The 18040-nt window shown below is 34.7% G+C and overlaps 1 protein-coding gene across 1 annotated transcript in view; it reads left to right on the plus strand.

Annotated features, from left to right (window-relative positions):
* The window catches only part of LOC143222438 (lachesin-like), a 71669-nt gene that overhangs the window by 41171 nt on the left and 12458 nt on the right, over positions 1-18040 (plus strand). The window contains exons 2-6 of the mRNA XM_076448963.1: positions 2693-2799; positions 10289-10496; positions 12122-12292; positions 14623-14751; positions 16114-16401. Coding sequence (XP_076305078.1) covers positions 2693-2799; positions 10289-10496; positions 12122-12292; positions 14623-14751; positions 16114-16401 — 903 coding nt within the window. The remainder of the gene's footprint in view (positions 1-2692; positions 2800-10288; positions 10497-12121; positions 12293-14622; positions 14752-16113; positions 16402-18040) is intronic.

The following is an 18040-nucleotide window of genomic DNA, read 5'->3' on the forward strand; positions in this document are numbered from 1 at the left end:
CCAGTAGATTAGATGTGAGAAGAAAGAAAGAGAGAAATAATATGGTTTACTGTGCACGCAGCATGTTTATAAAAGAGCTATATGTTTAAGTTATGAGATATAATGCTTTTTACACAAGTGAATTTACAAGGCAAACAATGACATATCCCCCCAGACTCCTTGCGACAACCTCTTGATATGTTTAATTTAGTAGTTGCTACAACACAAAACCAGCAACAACAGTAAGTTGAAGTTATGTGTAATTTTGCTGTGAGTTTCAGGAGATATATTAAGTGTTACAACAGCGCTCTTGTCCTTGAGTTCTATGGTACGTGAATTATTGTCATGTGATACAACAGCGGTACTGTCCTCGAGTTCTACAGTACGTGAATTATTGTCAGGTGGTACAACAACGGTACTGTCCTTTAGTTCTATGGTATGTTAATTATTGTCAGGTGATTGTAATGACACCCTGTAATATACGTTACTGTGAAATAATTAATAAAATTCGTTAAAATAAATAAAAACGTTCTGAGTCATAAAATCAATTTCAAGGTATGTATATATTTAAAAATCAAAGTATTTCCTCTACAGAATAAATCGAACTTATGAAAGTCCACGTGGTATTTTACCTACAAATACATATTTTGATTAATGTGTAAATATGTTAAAATTGCCGTTAAACTGGTTTACTGGATATTGAATATAACGTCCTTCATATGTTTTACCTCACATCATTTAACAATTATATAGTTTCCATGTTCTATGCATAAATGTTACTATTGAATTTTATCGCATGTGTGAAATAAAACTAAAATGTGCAGCACTTTTAGATACTTTAAATACAACATTTGTATGGCTGAGCCCCATTTTGTAACATGTTGTTAACAGCAAATACAGCTAAAGTAACCTACAATCTACATACATTTCTGAATCAAAACATCAAACCTAAAGATTATTAAAACCCTGTTTTTGTTTAAACGCAAATCTATCCTCACAGCAGGGATTGAAATCTGGCTATTAACATTATAAGTCTCCAACCTTACCGGTGAGTCACCAAGAAGCATTTATTGTAAGGAAAAACCAAAAACAAAAACTATATACGTATGAGATAGATAGTTACTAATACACTTTCTAATAAACAAGAATTTTTTTTACTGTATTACCAATTATTTCTAAACGATTTATTACTTTTTTAAGTGGTTGAAAATTTAAGGGACTTTTTCAAATAACCGTGATTTCCTTTCTAGACATGAACTGAGATTGGTTAAACAATGTTCAGACACCTTGTGAGAAATTTCACGTAAACAACTTATTACTTTTTTAAATTGGTGAAATTATAGAAACAAAACAAAACTATTTTCCAGATGACTGCCATCGCGTGAACAAAATATGAAACGAAGTTAGTTCAGTGGTATTCATACATTTTGTGAGAAATTTAACATGAGTCCTGAAGTATTAATGATTCAAAGCAATTATTCTTTTTTTTCTTTAGGATAACAAATACTTGTCTTCCACATAGTTTATTGGAAGTAAAAGAATAAATTCACTCTCTAAACATTATCAGAAGCCTTTTGTTATCAGTTTTTACTTTCATTAGCAGCATCTACTAACCTACAGTAGTCTACACATAGCGAGTAGAAGTTTTCAACTGGTATCCGTCCGCTGTAAATAGTTCCCTTCCAAGCCACATAGAATACTTCTTATACACAATTTCATCCTTCTATTTATAAATAATTCGTGGATTTTATAAATAAATTTTTTGTACAACTGCAAATCTAAATAATGGGCTAACTGCACTGTACTCATCGTAGGCTTCGAACTCAGATTTTTACCGCGGAAATATATTTTTTTTGTCCTTATAATTTTTCTCTGCCTAACATGGCGTAGTAGTTAAGCCTTGGGAGCGTTATAATGTGGCGATCAGCCTCAATATTCGATTAAAATAGTTCAAAATTTGGCGGTAAATGGTGGTGGTAGGTTCTGTTTTTCATTTAGTTTATTATTTCAAAATTAGGAACGGCAGATGGCTCTTGAATAACTTTGCTCGAAATTTAACAAAGAAAAAATAATTATTCTGAGTGGTTATCAGCTTACGGAATTGTTTGTTTGTCTCACCTCCTTCGTATTATGATATTTGTTACGTCTTTGAGAAACTCTAATACATTTCGAATTGTTGTATCAGACTTATTTTTAAAATCTATACCCTGTCGCTGAGATATCGTTTATGGTAAGCGTTTATCAAGTCTTGAAAATAGCATATATTATATACACAGGCCTCGGCATGGCCAGGTGGGTAAGGTACTCGACTCGTAATCCGAGGGTCGCGGGTTCGAATCCTCGTCACACCAAACATGCTCGCCCTTTCAGCCGTGGGGGCGTCATAATGTGACGGTCAATCCCACTATTCGTTGGTGAAAGAGTAGCCCAAGAGTTGGCGATGATTGGTGATGACTAGTTGCCTTCCCACTAGTCTTACCATGCTAAATTAGGGACCGTTAGCGCAGAGAGCCCTCGTGTGGCTTTACTCGAAATAAAATAAAAACTATATAAATTATAAGTTTTTAAGAAATTTTCTCAACCCCCACTGTAGTTTATGAAGGAAACTATAATAAAAAACACACTCAAAAACCACATGTGGTTTGACTGTACTTTTACTATCCACTAATATAATAAATAAAAATAACTGATGAGTTGATAACTGTTTTAACAGGACTGATTCTATCTCCCGACTTCGCCGGACCTGTACCTAACATTAGTATTGCCATCGGACGAGATGCAGTTTTAGAATGTCACGTGGAAAACCTGGGAATCTATAAGGTAAGATGGCAGCAAATACCTTACTTCAATATAACGCGATTCGTACCTTAAAGAATTGAAAGCACCAGATAAGCTGAGACAAGGTTACTAAACGAACTTCATTAGTGACTTAGCTGTACTGTGATGATGAAATAAACATATTTTATTTCGAATATAAATATTACTTAATTTGTTTCTAAATAAGGACGAACGTCACCAGAGTAACCCTGCCCTTCCTATGAATAAACCTTCTAGTTTATTCATCACAACTCAAACAAATCAAAGAGAAAGAGGTAATGAGGAAGATGTAACCCAAACAATGAGTCTAGAAAGAAAGATGACATCAGATGTCCAGTTGAAATGATTGGCAAATTGGAACTTATTTGAACGATATGCTTAGGCAAAGATAAAGCGGTTGTTTCTTCTGAAATACCAAACGTTCGATAATTCAGTTCTACTACAGATGAATTTATGGTTAGACTATTAAAAAAAAATCACTTTCAAAAACAACATTAATAGAGCGAGACTTTTAAATGATATACGAGCAAAGACATAACATTTCGAGGAATGGAATATTCAATGCTCTTCACAGCGAAGACCTTATGTCTTATGACAACAACAGTCTTTGGAGCAAACAACCAAACCGTCTAGGAGTAATCCTCTCATCCATACATGAAGGTTGTGATTGTAAACGAGAATAATTTATCCATTTCAAGAGTGTGTCTGTGTTTTTCCTTTTTCAAAGCCACGTGAGACTCTCTGCTGTGTCCACCGAGGGGGAATCTAACCCGTGATTTTAGCGTTGTAAATCCGAAGACCCATTTCAAGAACCGGAAATAAATTGCAATGCATCTGACCACGATCCTGATGTCGTTAAAAAAAACAACGAACAAATATTTGTTGAAATATCGCAAGCTTTAAGCTATACCGTTGTTTTCTTGAGATGGTACAAGAACGTTGGATCACAGCAATGCATCTTGACTACACACACATCTGACACATCCTTCTGTATAACTCTGACGGTAGCTTAGACCATTGACTTGCTTAATGTGCCTTGGAAGACGACTCTGGAGAATCTGGAAAAAAGTTTGTCAAGCTCTGAAATTGATTTTCCCGTCCTTCAAATGAGCTTGTTACAACTAAAATTGCAGTGCCGGCCAATAGTGCGTAATCTTGGTCATCAGAACGAGCTGGATGGTCGGTAAAATATGTGATACTTTCGTGGAACCCGGAACGTTGTTTTTAAAAATTGCTGCTAACGTCAGTAGAAAGTCTCTACTAATGATGACATCTTATTCTGTTTCATGACATGTAAGCATCTTATTAGTGTAATTAATGTCAAACGATTTCGTATTTAATATACTCAGAAGTGGACAGCTCGAAGGAAAAGTGTCTCCACAAATATGTAACGTACGCCCCACTGTAATTAAGAAATAAAAAAAGTGACTGAGGTGCTTATTTAGCTAAAATATAACTTACGATTAAATAAGACAAAGATATAAATCTGTAACCCACACTCTTAAACAGCAACAAAATATATTACTTGCAAAATAATTAATAAAACTGTAATAATTCATATGTATTAAATATTACTCTACGTATTTGAAACACATTAGACTGAATGTGTTTCTAAGTGTATTTCAGTGGACATATAACTTCACCAATTTCGAAATGTGTTTTGTGAGGTAAAGTAGTTCTTTTTTTAGAATTTTATCTTTATATGGGTTTACTGTTTGCTTGTTTGTATGTAGTTAAGAACAAAGCTGCACAACTTGCTGTCTGTGTTCTGCCCATGACAGGTATTGAAACCCGGTTTCTAGCGTTGTAAGTCCGCAGATATACCGCTGTGCCGCTGGTTTTACTATATAGGGAAGAAAAGAACAGGTGTAGTAAAACTATCTATTGTGAAGAAAAGCATTTTTTTTTTAAAGTGGGTCCACAAAAATAACATAAATCAATTCAGTCTATCAACAATCAGGTCGAGTTCCTTAACCACCTGACCATGCTGGGCTGGCAGGATTAGAGTTAAATAACCGATGAGAACTAATTTTCCTTTTTATTAACTAGACCTGGAATAGACGCTCGACTTGCCATCTGTAGGTTTTGGGCTCGACTCCCGTCACCACAAATGCTCGTCATTCGTAGCAAAATACCCTGTTATTATATTTACAATCCAACCAGTGGTCTACACTTGTATATATTATTGTGGATGGCCGTAGTCCAATAGAAAACAAAGAAATATTCTATTTAATTTTCTACAATAACTCTGATTAACTAAACATATTTTCCAGTACAATAATCTAACTGGTTTATTTTAAAAAAATTTAGATTTTATTATAATGTTATTTTCATATAACCATTTTGTATGCTTGAAACTAGAACTCAGGATAAAGAAATAAAACAAAAAGGGACAGGATAATGTTTATCCTACAGGGTAGCACTTAGATACATTGAAAAGAATAGTAAATTTTTCTTGTCACACAGTGAATTGAAAACACTAACCTTTCTCGCAAAGGAAAAAGTAAAACAAAAACACTAAACAACTATACTATTATACGTATACGACCAGGCTCTACACTTAAACTCCAGTTTCGAACGAATTCATTATGTTGTTGAGTTCGTAGCTTCAGGAAGGATGAAAGAATTGGATCTTAAACGAACGTCTGCAACGTTTAATAAAGGAAAGATCCTTTGAAAGAAGCAAGTTTGATTTGCAGAGTAATGAAGAATGTTTGAAATTAAATTGGAATGGATTGGAGCACTAAAAACCCGGTGCTACAGGATAAGTAAGTTAATATATCTTAATCTTATTTCTTTATATTTGTAAAATGCTGCTTTATGAAACCATCGTATTATTTTTTAAGAGGTGTCTATTAAACTTATATTTGGGCATAATCATATACGTTGTGTCTCGAGACCTCTTTACTAGCCGTTGTTGGCGGGAAGTGGTGATGACTAGCTGCTTTGATTCTAGTCTTACACTGCTAAATTAGGGACGGCTAGCGCAGATAGCTCTCGTTAATTTTGCTCGTAATTGAAAAACAAACAAACTCTCTTTTGTGTTTATATTTTGATATCCTTGTTGGCGAAATGGAACGTTCCAGCTATACATATTTTTCTTGATGTAACAGTATGTGAGACTGTCTGATTTACTTATCCGTGTCTACAACATGTAGTAATATACCATCATTAAATGTTTTTACCTCATCATTTTCTGCGGTCGATTGAGCGTCTCTAATTTCAAAATATCAGTTGGAAAAACGACCTTCATTAAAAATGACGTATATCCGCCGTTGTTAATATGAGATTCATTATATCAGAATTTTACTGAACTGCTTTAATAATATTTCTCTCTGGAAATGTCACTCATGGTGAGTGATTTAAAAGTGACCAAAATATATAGAAGTAACATTGTTTAAAAATAATAACACTCTTGCTATTGTTCCCCAAAATAATGGAACTCTTACTATTGTTCTCCAAACTAATGATACTCTTATTGTTGTTCCCCAAAATAATGGAACTCTTATTATTGTTCTCCAAAGAAATGATACTCTTACTATTGTTCCCCAAAATAATGACACTCTTACTATTCTTGCCGAAAATAATAATACTCCTATTATTGTTCCCAAAAATAATAACACTCCTATTATTGTTCCCCAAAATAATAACACTCCTATTATTGTTCTCCAAAAAACGATACTCTTACTATTGTTCTCCAAAATAATAACACTCCTACTATTGTTTCCCAAAATAATGACACTCTTACTATTGTTCCCCAAAATAATGGAACTCTTACTATTGTTCCCCCAAATAATGGCACTCTTATTATTGTTTCCCAAATTAACGATACTCTTACTATTGTTCCCCAAAATAATAACACTCTTCTATTGTTCCCCCAAATAATGGAACTCTTACTATTGTTCATTAAAGTAAAGACAGTCTTACTGTTGTTCCTGCTATTTTTCTTATACACCTATAATACAAACACGATAGATACTAGCAACAGAAAGATATTGATTTATTAACATGATTATTGGTCAGTCGAAATTTAGTTATACTGAACAGTTTGTTTGTTTGGTTTTTGAATTTCGCAGAAAGCTATTCGAGGGCTATCTGTGCTAGCCGTCCCTAATTTAGCATGATAAAACTAGTAGGAAGGCAATTAGTCATCACCACCCACCGCCAATACTTGGGATACTCTTTTACCAACGAATAGTAGGATTGACCGTCACATTATAACGCCCTCAGGGCTGAAAGGGCGAGCATGTTTGGTGCGACCGGGATGCGAACTCGCGACCCTCAGATTACGAGTCGCACGCCTTAACACGCTTGGCCATGCCGGACCTATACTGAACAGATATAAAAGAAAAGCCCCTGAGTTTTTCAAAGTACACTTTATTTGTTACTTTAGTTTATCTGTTTCAATTACTCGTCTTTGATGGAACGTTAATATTGAAAACATCGCATCTTATGGTTTAGCTTAAAAACGATCTTTTGTTTGCCTTTGTAATCGTTAAAATTTAAAATATTCAAACGAAATCTCACAAAAATTATTCCATTAACAAATAAGGAATATTTAAAAACTTTTGACATCTATTCATCACATCATGTTTCCAAATATTACAAAAAATACACACAAATTTTCAAGGTTATTTATCTCTTTATGACATCTAATGTAATGCAGGAGTATTCTAGTGAGACATATTTGCCTTATTTGTATCTTAAAAATCCTTTCATCAAATAGTTGTAAGAAAGACAAAGTCTGAATGCACCCATATTAATCGGCCTGTGTTGTTAATTTATTGGTAAACTGATAGGAGAACAAACATTTCAGGGTATTATTAGTATTAGGGAGAACAAAAGTATGGAACACAAGGGTGAACGTTTCCAATGAGAGGCACTTGAGACAGAATAGTGATATGTTCTTTAAAACTCCGTAGGTTCGATTTTTTTTTCACAGTTATTATATCCAGCTTTGGTATACAACTTTAAAGCTATTTCATTTATTTAAATAAACTTATTACGTTGTCGTCAACGCAAACAAGTCAGGTGCTAACCGTTAACCTCAAATTAACTATGCCATTCCTTGTGGATGCTTTAACATATAGTGGCTATGACACTTGTTTTAACACTTTTTATTTAACCCACTGTAACTCCTTTACTTTGATGTTTACAACAACTACACAATAGATAGAGTACTAAAACCTATACCAGTGGATGTGTTGCACAATGAGAAACACTATGTGATATTGTACTAACTGATTAAATTTTGAACTGTGTTTAGAGGCATCGCTTATTAACATTAGGACTATCCATTCTTTTCTCATTTTTAAACTTCTATTTCCAAAGTTCTCTACATTCATGTCACTTTTCCGGGTATTGATGAATTGATGCCACGAACCAGCTTATGAACTATGATTTTTATTGTATACCACGTTTATGAAATACATCTCTTAAGATCGACATAAAACTAATCTAAATGGATGACAGGCAATCCATAATACAGCTCATACAGGTAGGGCTAAGAAGAAATGAACGCATTTCAAAACCTTAGTTTTCAATAATTAAATAGAACATATAATAGTCTGTTCGAAAGTAATTTCGAATTAAAAAATAACAACTATAAGCAAAAAAACACAAAAAAACTTAATAAATGAAAGGTACATGGTTGTCGTTCCTGGAAGAGAAGAAATAACCTGAACGTCAGAGAAATAATATTGTCTTATTCTTCACGTTACAGTAACAATTTATTTAGAAAACGCATTATAAACTTTCTAATACTGTAACTATTATTAGATCCTTGCCAGTCCTTTGCAATACATCATAAAAATTCAAATTATCGTTTTATAAATTTCTTTGTTTTGCTAATGACGCAAGTTTTATTGTTTGTTTATTCGATGAAGTTCCAGTGCCGATCAAGTCCATGGATGATCCCATTGGATATATGTAAGAACACTGAACAGTATAAAAGTTCGTACCGAGAGTTTTGAATTTATTCTTTAGTAGTTGAAAAAGTTTTAAAATTGTTATATTAGTGAATTAACCTGAAAAAAATTAAATGAAAAGATGAAATAACAATGCGTAGTAAAAGAAATAAGACCAGAGAAGGTGGCCTGGCATGGCCAGGTGGGTTGGGACGTTCGACTCGTAATCCGAGGGTCGCGGGTTCAAACCCCCTTCCACCAAACATGATCGCCCTAATCAGCCCTGGGGGCGTTATAATGTGACGGTCAATCCCACAATTCGTTGGTAAAAGAGTAGCCCAAGAGTTGGAGATGGGTGGTGATGACTAGCTGCCTTCCTTCTAGTCTTGCATTGCTAAATTAGGGACGGCTAGCGCAGATAGCCCTCGAGTGGCTTTTACGCGAAATTCAAAACAAAAAAATAAACAATCAGAGAAGGTTTTCTCCCTCTTGCCATACACTGCAAAAATTTTCTACATAAAATCGAACACATACTTTTAACTAAAAATAACCAAATACTCAGGTCAGTTTTCATATCTTTGGAGATTTGTTTTTCTAGAAAATAATTTCCAAAGCAATATATTAAACCACACATTAACAGTTGATTGAAGGAAACTCACTAAAAAAATAACTCGTAATCTCTCAACCAAACTACGGTTAAATTATTTGACCCGCAATTTTATCCAATTTTCTTTCTTAGGAATTAGGGTGATGGTAGAACGTAACAAATGCATGGTTCTGAAATTTTGGAGTTTGCAAAGAAAATCACAATTGGAAGAAAATCTTAAAGTGCCAAATTTATAGTAAATAAACAAACACAATTTAAATAATACGATATTAATAGAAATAGAAAACGTTGCTGTATCAGTTAGACCTTCTCCAAATAGTGTTTTATTTATGTTATGGATTTCAGATTTATTTATTATAGTCGTAACGTTAAAGAGTCATTATACAAAGGGTAGCGGGTTCGAATCCCTGTCCCACCAAACATGCTGACCCTTTTAACCGTGAGGGCATTATAATGTTGTGGTTAATCCAAGAGTTGACGATTGGTGGTGATGTTTGTTTGTTTTTGAATTTCGCGCAAAGCTACTCGAGGGCTATCTGCGCTAGCCGTCCCTAATTTAGCAGTGTAAGACTAGTCATCACCACCCTAGGCCCGGCATGGCCAGGTGGGTTAAGACGTTCGACTCGTAATCCCACTATTCGTTGGTTTAAGAGTAGCCCAGTCGTTGGCGGTGTGTGATGATGACTAGCTGCCTTCTCTCTAGTCTTTTGACTGTGAAATTAGGGAGAGCGAGTTCAGATAGTCCTCGTGATGCTTTGCGCGAAATACAAACGAAACCAAACGAAGAGAGAAGAATCTAGAAAAAGAAACAACAGCAGCTATTTGGTTCGCTTTTAATAATCACAATTCAATAAGATTCGATTATCCAATTGAGCGAGTTTAATGACTTTCATCTTAATAAGGTATTTGAATGCACTATTAGTAGAATCTAATTGAAAGAACACCATAGTGAAAGACGCTTATGTTACAACTTGTGTAGGTGGCCTGGATAAAAATGGACACGCAAACCCTACTGTCCATAGACATGAATGTGATTACTCGGGACACCAGAATAAAAGTCAGCAACAATAACTTTCGCCAGTGGTTTTTACACATCAAGAAAGTAGAGGAAGAGGACAAAGGTTATTACATGTGTCAAATTAACACCGAACCTATGGTCAGTATTACTGGCTACCTGGACATTATGAGTAAGTTTGTTACAATCCAAATTCTGTCTATTTATGTAATTTATTAAAGATTCTTACACGTGTTACCAGGATTAACTTTCTTATGATTTGGCTGTATTCTGTGTTGCATTCAGAAAGGTCAAAGGTTAATCGCATAGCTGTGATTTGCTGCAATTTTTAAAAAAAGTCTTTTTATTTCATATTTCATAAAAAATTATGGAAATGCTGTTGGCCATGCAATTGTCTGTGTTTAAAACGTTTCATAGATATGTTGTTGCTAATGCATGCTTTAAGTGTGAGTTCTCATATATAATCGACAATCTTTAGATTTATGTTTATTTTAAGTATTAATTCAGGAATCTCATAAAATAATTGAACTTACAAGTTTTCTTTTTCTATTTACATTCCAAATCAGGAAACAACAGTTAAGAAAAGTGAACATACAACACATTTAACAACACAATTTTAAGATTTATTTTGAATTAACTATTATATTCAGCTTATTCTTACATAACAATTAAACACTATTTAATACTTTCAACCTAAACTACGTCTTATGCGTCACTCGGGCTTAATGACCGAGTCAGATACCATAAGACTCAACCATAGCCTTCTCTAATATAGAAATGTTGGCTAACTGTTGATTAGAGGTTGAAAACTAATCACCTACGCTGTTATTCTTAAACAAATAGTGGGATTGTCTGTCATTTTTATAACGCTGAAAGTATAGAGCATGCTTAGCAGCGTATTGAGATCACAAATTATGGGACTTCCTATCCGCAACACGAAACGCTGATAATTAGAATAGGTTTAGCTTTCGACTAAACAGACAATTAATTCTAGAATCAAATTAAGAAAATCAGTGATTTAACAATTAAAATAAACCATCTTGATAAATGCTACTAAATACTTTTTGGAATAAGATTTGATCGTATTATTAGATGTCCTCCACTGGGATAGCAGTAAGTCTTCGGATTTACAATGCTAAAGTCAGAGGTTCGATTCCCCTCGGTAGACTTAGCAGATAGCCCGATATGTCTTTGTTATAAAATCAACAATACAATATTAAAAAACCGTATTTATTACTAAAATACGCAGATGTTTAAAACGTAAGATATTAAGTTTTATATAAAAAAATATATGCAAATATCCCGTTCAGTTTGATTACGTCAGTTGTTCAAAGAACGGGTTGGGCTGGTGGTCAAGCGTTTGACTCACTATATGAGAGTGAAGACTAGCTGGCTTCCCTTTAATTACATGCCAAACTACGGACGGCTAGCGCAGATAGCCATCGTGTAGCTTTACGCGAAATTCGAAACAAAAAAAAGAGGTTTGATAAACAAGTTACGTCGCGAAAAGAAACTCTCAGTCTGCAACTGTTCATCAGAATTACGATAAAACAGTTAAAGGTACATTTAAACTTTATTATAGTTTTTGTACATAAGTTTATATCCATCTATATAACAAATACAATCGCCAGAGAGTCTTCTGATCCTATTTCATTGTTAAAAGTGCATTTAATGTTAGAAATGGTTGTGTCATTTAAAAAAGATGATTTATAAATAAAAGAAAATTAATCCAATAAGATTTGAACTTTATTTCTCTGAAATTTCTAAAATAAAAAATCACTACTTTTTAATTTGTAGTTCCTCCCGCTATTATCGAAGACGGCACGAGCTCAGATACTATTGCGGACGAGATGTCTCGAGTAAGTCTTCGTTGCCAAGCAACTGGCTACCCAACACCTAAAATATTCTGGAGGAGGGAAGACTACAAAGACATCAGTGCAGTGTCGTACACAGGTCGCAGGTTCTCAGGTACGAGTCAATGTTTGGAACTATTTTCTGTACGATCTTTATTGAGCATTCAGTGTCGGTTTGGCCCGGCATGGCCAAGTGTGTTAAGGCGTTCGACTGGTAATCCGAGGGTCGCGGGTTCGAATCCCGGTCGCACCAAATATGCTCGCCCTTTCAGCCATGGGGGCGTTATAGTGTGACGGTCAATCCCACTATTCGTTGGTAAAAGAGTAGTCCAAGAGTTGGTGATGGGTGGTGATGACTAGCTGCCTTCCCTCTAGTCTTACACTGCTAAATTAGGGACGGCTAGCGCAGATAGCCCTCGAGTAGCTTTGCGCGAAATTCAAAACAAATCTTTCGAATGCAAACACAACAAGCAGCGCCATAATTATTTTTTTATTGATTCTATATGTAACATACGTATAATACCATAATGTCATAATATTATTCACACGTATACGTTAACTTAGGTTACTATTACGTGATGCATTCAAAATGCGTGTAAAACTGCATAAATCTTATCTCCTATTGAGTTTGAATATTTATCATAAGCAATTTCATTGTTCATGAAACTAAAGCAACAATAGCATAACACGTGAAAGTTATATATCGTGAAACACTTTTATTATCGAATGTATGTCTCGTATATAATAAAAAATGGTGTTTATAGCAATGATTTAAGTTGAATAAGCTACTAAACTATGCAATTTTAATGTACTGTGTAACGAAAGTTGATATTAAGTTATAAGCATAACAGTAAAACGCGTCACTATATGAAATCCGTTGAAATATTTTGGAACAAAACTAGAAGATATTTAAGAGTTTGAATCAGATTGTATGATGCCTAGGAACTCGACAGAAATGACTTCTGGAAAGAGCAATTTGCTCATGTTCAAATATTTGATTGCGTCCTGTGTGGAGATTGTTGTGTGATTTCACTATGAAATCATAAAAACTAAGTGCTCAGAACTGAAGGAATTTTCTTAGGTTTAAGTATATGATTTCACTATGAAATCATAAAAACTAAGTGTTCAGAACTGAAGGAATTTTCTTAGGTTTAAGTATATGATTTCACTGTGAAATCAAAACTAAGTGCTCAGAACTGAATGAATTTTCTTAGGTTTAAGTATATGATTTCACTGTGAAATCATAAAAACTAAGTGCTCAGAACTGAATGAATTTTCTTAGGTTTAAGTATATGATTTCACTGTGAAATCATAAAAACTAAGTGCTCAGAACTGAATGAATTTTCTTAGGTTTAAGTATATGATTTCACTATGAAATCATAAAAACTAAGTGCTCAGAACTGAAGGAATTTTCTTGTTTAAGTATATGATTTCACTATGAAATCATAAAACTAAGTGCTCAGAACTGAATGAATTTTCTTGTTTAAGTATATGATTTCACTATGAAATCATAAAAACTAAGTGCTCAGAACTGAATGAATTTTCTTGGGTTTAAGTATATGATTTCACTATGAAATCATAAAAACTAAGTGCTCAGAACTGAATGAATTTTCTTGGGTTTAAGTATATGATTTCACTATGAAATCATAAAAACTAAGTGCTCAGAACTGAATGAATTTTCTTGGGTTTAAGTATATGATTTCACTATGAAATCATAAAAACTAAGTGCTCAGAACTGAAGGAATTTTCTTTAAGTGCTTCGTGCTGAACTTTATGTTACAATATATTTCTTTAAGTCAGCGTTCAGTTCTACGAAAAAAGTAACGGATGATTTGCTGAGTATTTACAGTTTGATTCACGGTTTTACGAGAAGGACCGGTCACTCTAAACATGCTCGCCCTTTCAGCCGTTGGGACGTTATAATGTGACGGTCAATCCCACTATTCATTGGTAAAAGAGTAGCCCAAGAGTTGGCGGTGGTTGGTGGTGACTAGCTGGCATGGCGAGGTGGTTAAGACACTCGACTCGTAATCTGAGGGTCGCGAGTTCGAATCCCCGTCACATCAAACATGCTCGCCCTTTCAGCCGTGGGGGCGTTATAATGTGACGGTCAATCCCATTATTCGTTGGTAAAAGAGTAGCCCAAGAGTTGGCGGTAGGTGGTGATGACTAGCCGCCTTCCCTCTAGTCTTACACTGCTAAATTAGGGACGGCTAGCGCAGATAGCCCTCGAGTAGCTTTGTGAGAAATTCAAAACAAACAAACAAACAAAGGAGAAGGACACTTCACAGGTGTCTTTCGTTTCAAGTACTTAAGCATAACGAAAGTATTAGTAACAGAAATCAGTCCACTAAACCATTCACAAGATGTTAGAACTCAGTTAAATAAATATAAAAAAATGGAAATATTTTCAATTCATTTAAAAATATTTTTTTTATTTTGAAGTCTCCCGGGTAGAGGGCGAATACCTGAACATCAGCCAGGTTACCAGAGAAGAAATGGGTGCGTACTTATGTATAGCTTCAAATGGTATTCCTCCTTCTGTGAGCAAAAGGATTATGCTAGAGGTGAACTGTAAGGAACTTTCGTTTAATTACTTTGATTAAACTTGGAGAACCATTTAATCAATGTTTGAATATTAAATTTAAATTTTTTTTAAACTACAGCTTAGAGAGCGTTATAGCTTAACTTATTTTGTTATAAGCTATAATGTGGGATTATAAGTTGTATCCTAGGTTTAGGAGGTGACTGTAGACGTATGACCCACATTGCGGTGTGGATACACCGTCTATCAGTCTTAACCTTCATTCTCCAGTCTTACATAAGAAATAAAAGAGTAGCACTCACCTTCCCACAACTGTCTGCAGGTAGTAAAGAGTGATATAGATGTGGGAGATTGTGGGTTTGAGCACCCACATCTCACTCTCCTGATTTCTATTTCAATATCTACTGCTACTCTTTTATTTCTCATGTGAGACTGGCGAATAGAGGTTAAGACTGAGAGATGGTGTATCCCCACCGCAATGTGGGTCCTACTTTCTCAGTCACCTCTAAAACCTAGGATACATCTTATAATTCCACATTATAGTTTGTACCCTTGAATATTTTCAATTAATGCAGTGTTTTTTTGTTTCGGCTTGTTTTTTAAGTTATAAAAAACTAATGTATATATATATATATATTCGTCTTTTATCAAGGAATTGCTAAGCGTTTTCCAGTTTTTAGTGTTATTGCAATGTAGAATTAATTTATTAGTTGCTTTGGCTTCCTTTTTCTTCCGAAAGGAGTAGAACATATGGTGATTAGTAAGGCCTATACCGCAACCATTTTTAAATGAATTCGTTTGATTACTGTTATTCTTACGTGATAAGTGTGAAACTCGTTTGTCAGTAACCGAGCGAATCTCTTAAGCAACATACTTTTGTAACTTAAACAGAAAAATATTTAAATTGTATTTTTTTAGGAACGATGTAGAAATAAGTTGCGACAATAAATATTAACAAGTTGTAATAACAAGAATAATAAGTAACCAACAAAGAGAAACAGATCATAATAAAGCCAGAAACTGATTTTGAGAATTCTCTTGTATTTTTTAATATCTGGCGTGTGTGTGTCTTTCTTATAGCGAAGACACATCGGGCTATCTGCTGAGCCCACGGAGGGGAATCGAACCCCTCATCATTGCATTGTAAATACGTAGACTTACCGCTGTACTAGCGGGGGATTAATATCTGGTAATTTTATTGAGAAACTCTGGTAAGGTAAGAATCTACTGCAGTCCATTTCTTTTATCTTACTCGATGCCTTTTCATCATCTGCCAAAATTAATCGTTTTAAAATCCTTAACCACCAATGTCTTAAAGCAGTTATAGTAGTGTACTATCTACATGTATCCAGTTTTTTATTAACTTTCTTTTTTCTGTCTATTCACGAAAGTTCGTCCGAAAATACGGGTTCCAAAGCAGCTAATTGGAGCAACTCTTGGCAGCCAGGTTCTTCTGGAGTGTAACGTGGAAGCTTGGCCCCGCCCGCTTACGTCGTGGGTCAGACATAAGGGGGTGATCATGATCAGTAACAACGTGCACTTTCTGAGTGAGGAAAATGATTCTTACAATACGTACATGAGTTTAGAAATAAAGCACGTGACTAAAGATGACTTTGGCTCTTACAAATGTGTTGCCAGAAACAGTTTTGGAGAAAAAGAAGGCTTTATCAGGATCTACGGTTCGTTTACTCTCACACCCAGTATTTGTTTATTTTATATAGAATTTGTTATAAGTAACACTTAAGAGGCACGGAGTATGAAGACAATTCTAGATTATGTTTACATTTGAAATAAAAACTTCATTTTTTTTAAAGTCAAGAGCCCTGATATAGGGTACTAAGTACCACTAGATTTTTCTTCAAGATTTTACAAGAAAACATGACCAAGAGATTAGGGCGCTGGACTCGTAACATGAGGGTCGCGGGGTCGAAATCTCCTTGCACCAAACATGCTCGCCTTTTCAGCCCTGAGGGCGTTATAATGTGACGGTCAATCCCACTATTCGTTGGTAAGGGAGTAGCTCAAGAGTTGACGGTGGGTGGTGATGGCTAGATGCCTTCCTTCTAGTCTTGCACTGCTGAATTACGGACGGCTAGCGTAGATAGCCTTTGTGTAGCTTTGCGCAAAATTCAAAAACAAACAAACAAAGAATTCTAATAAAAAATTGTCACGCTCGTATATTTATTTTTGCACTTCAGCTGTGATTTCACTTCAAACGAGAACGTGTTTTTAGAGATCTTTTGCATTCAAAGAGTGTTTGGTTATTTGTTTTCGAATTTCGCGCAAAGCTACACAAGGGCTACCTGCGCTAGCTGTCCATAATTTACGGTATAATACTAGAGAAAAGTTGGTTTTTGAATTTCGCACAAAGCTATAGGAGGGCTATTTGCGCTATCCGTCCCTAATTTAGCAGTGCATGACTAGAAGGAAAGCAAGTAGTCATCACCACCTACCGCCAATTCTTTGAGCTACTCTTTTACCAACGAATAGTGGGATTGACCATACATTATAACCTCAACACACACACACGGCTGAAAGAGCGAGCATGTTTGGCGTGACGGGGATTCGAACCTGCGACTATAAGTCGAACGCCTTAACCACCTAGCCATATCAGGCCTAACAAATTAGATAAGAGATAGTATTTTCTGTGTATTATGCTGCCTCAGATTACAGTGAAAGTTAATGCCGATTCAACACCATAGATTATCGTGACTTTGAAGTGCTGTCATTACTTTTGGGATGAAAACTATTATCAAAAGTAAATGAAATAATCGTTAAAATTCAGGTAACTACTAAATCATTATATTGATGTTCACATAGCTGATTAACCTGCACTTTAAAAATTAAAAGTGAATTGTGGCTAAAGTAATAGTAATAAAGTGTTTTATTTGAAACTTAAATATAACACGAAAACTTTATTAATTAATCAATATTAATATTAATTAATTCTCTCACATTTAAAAGGTCACGAAAATCAGAAACATTGGGAAATAAAATAGAAGTTGTGATTTATACAAATATATGGTGATTTGTTTCCACCTGAAGTAGAATGGATTTTTTTTGGGTTACGACTTTTACTCTTCATTATTGCAGACTATGAAGGCTTAAAGAAGTTTATTATAGCTGTCACAGAAAATATATTAAGTTAGAAGTTGTCTATTCTCTTTAACTACAGGGTGTTCGGAAAGTCACTGTGCACTTTTATATTTATTAACAGACATGTTTCAATATAGAATACAGGAGGTAAATATGAATGACAATTATAAACAATGCTGAAAGTGATCGCCGTTGGCATCAATACAGGCCTGGATCCTTCTT

Source organism: Tachypleus tridentatus, chromosome 8 (assembly GCF_004210375.1).
Source record: "Tachypleus tridentatus isolate NWPU-2018 chromosome 8, ASM421037v1, whole genome shotgun sequence".
In the NCBI taxonomy this organism is placed as follows: Eukaryota; Metazoa; Arthropoda; class Merostomata; order Xiphosura; family Limulidae; genus Tachypleus; species Tachypleus tridentatus.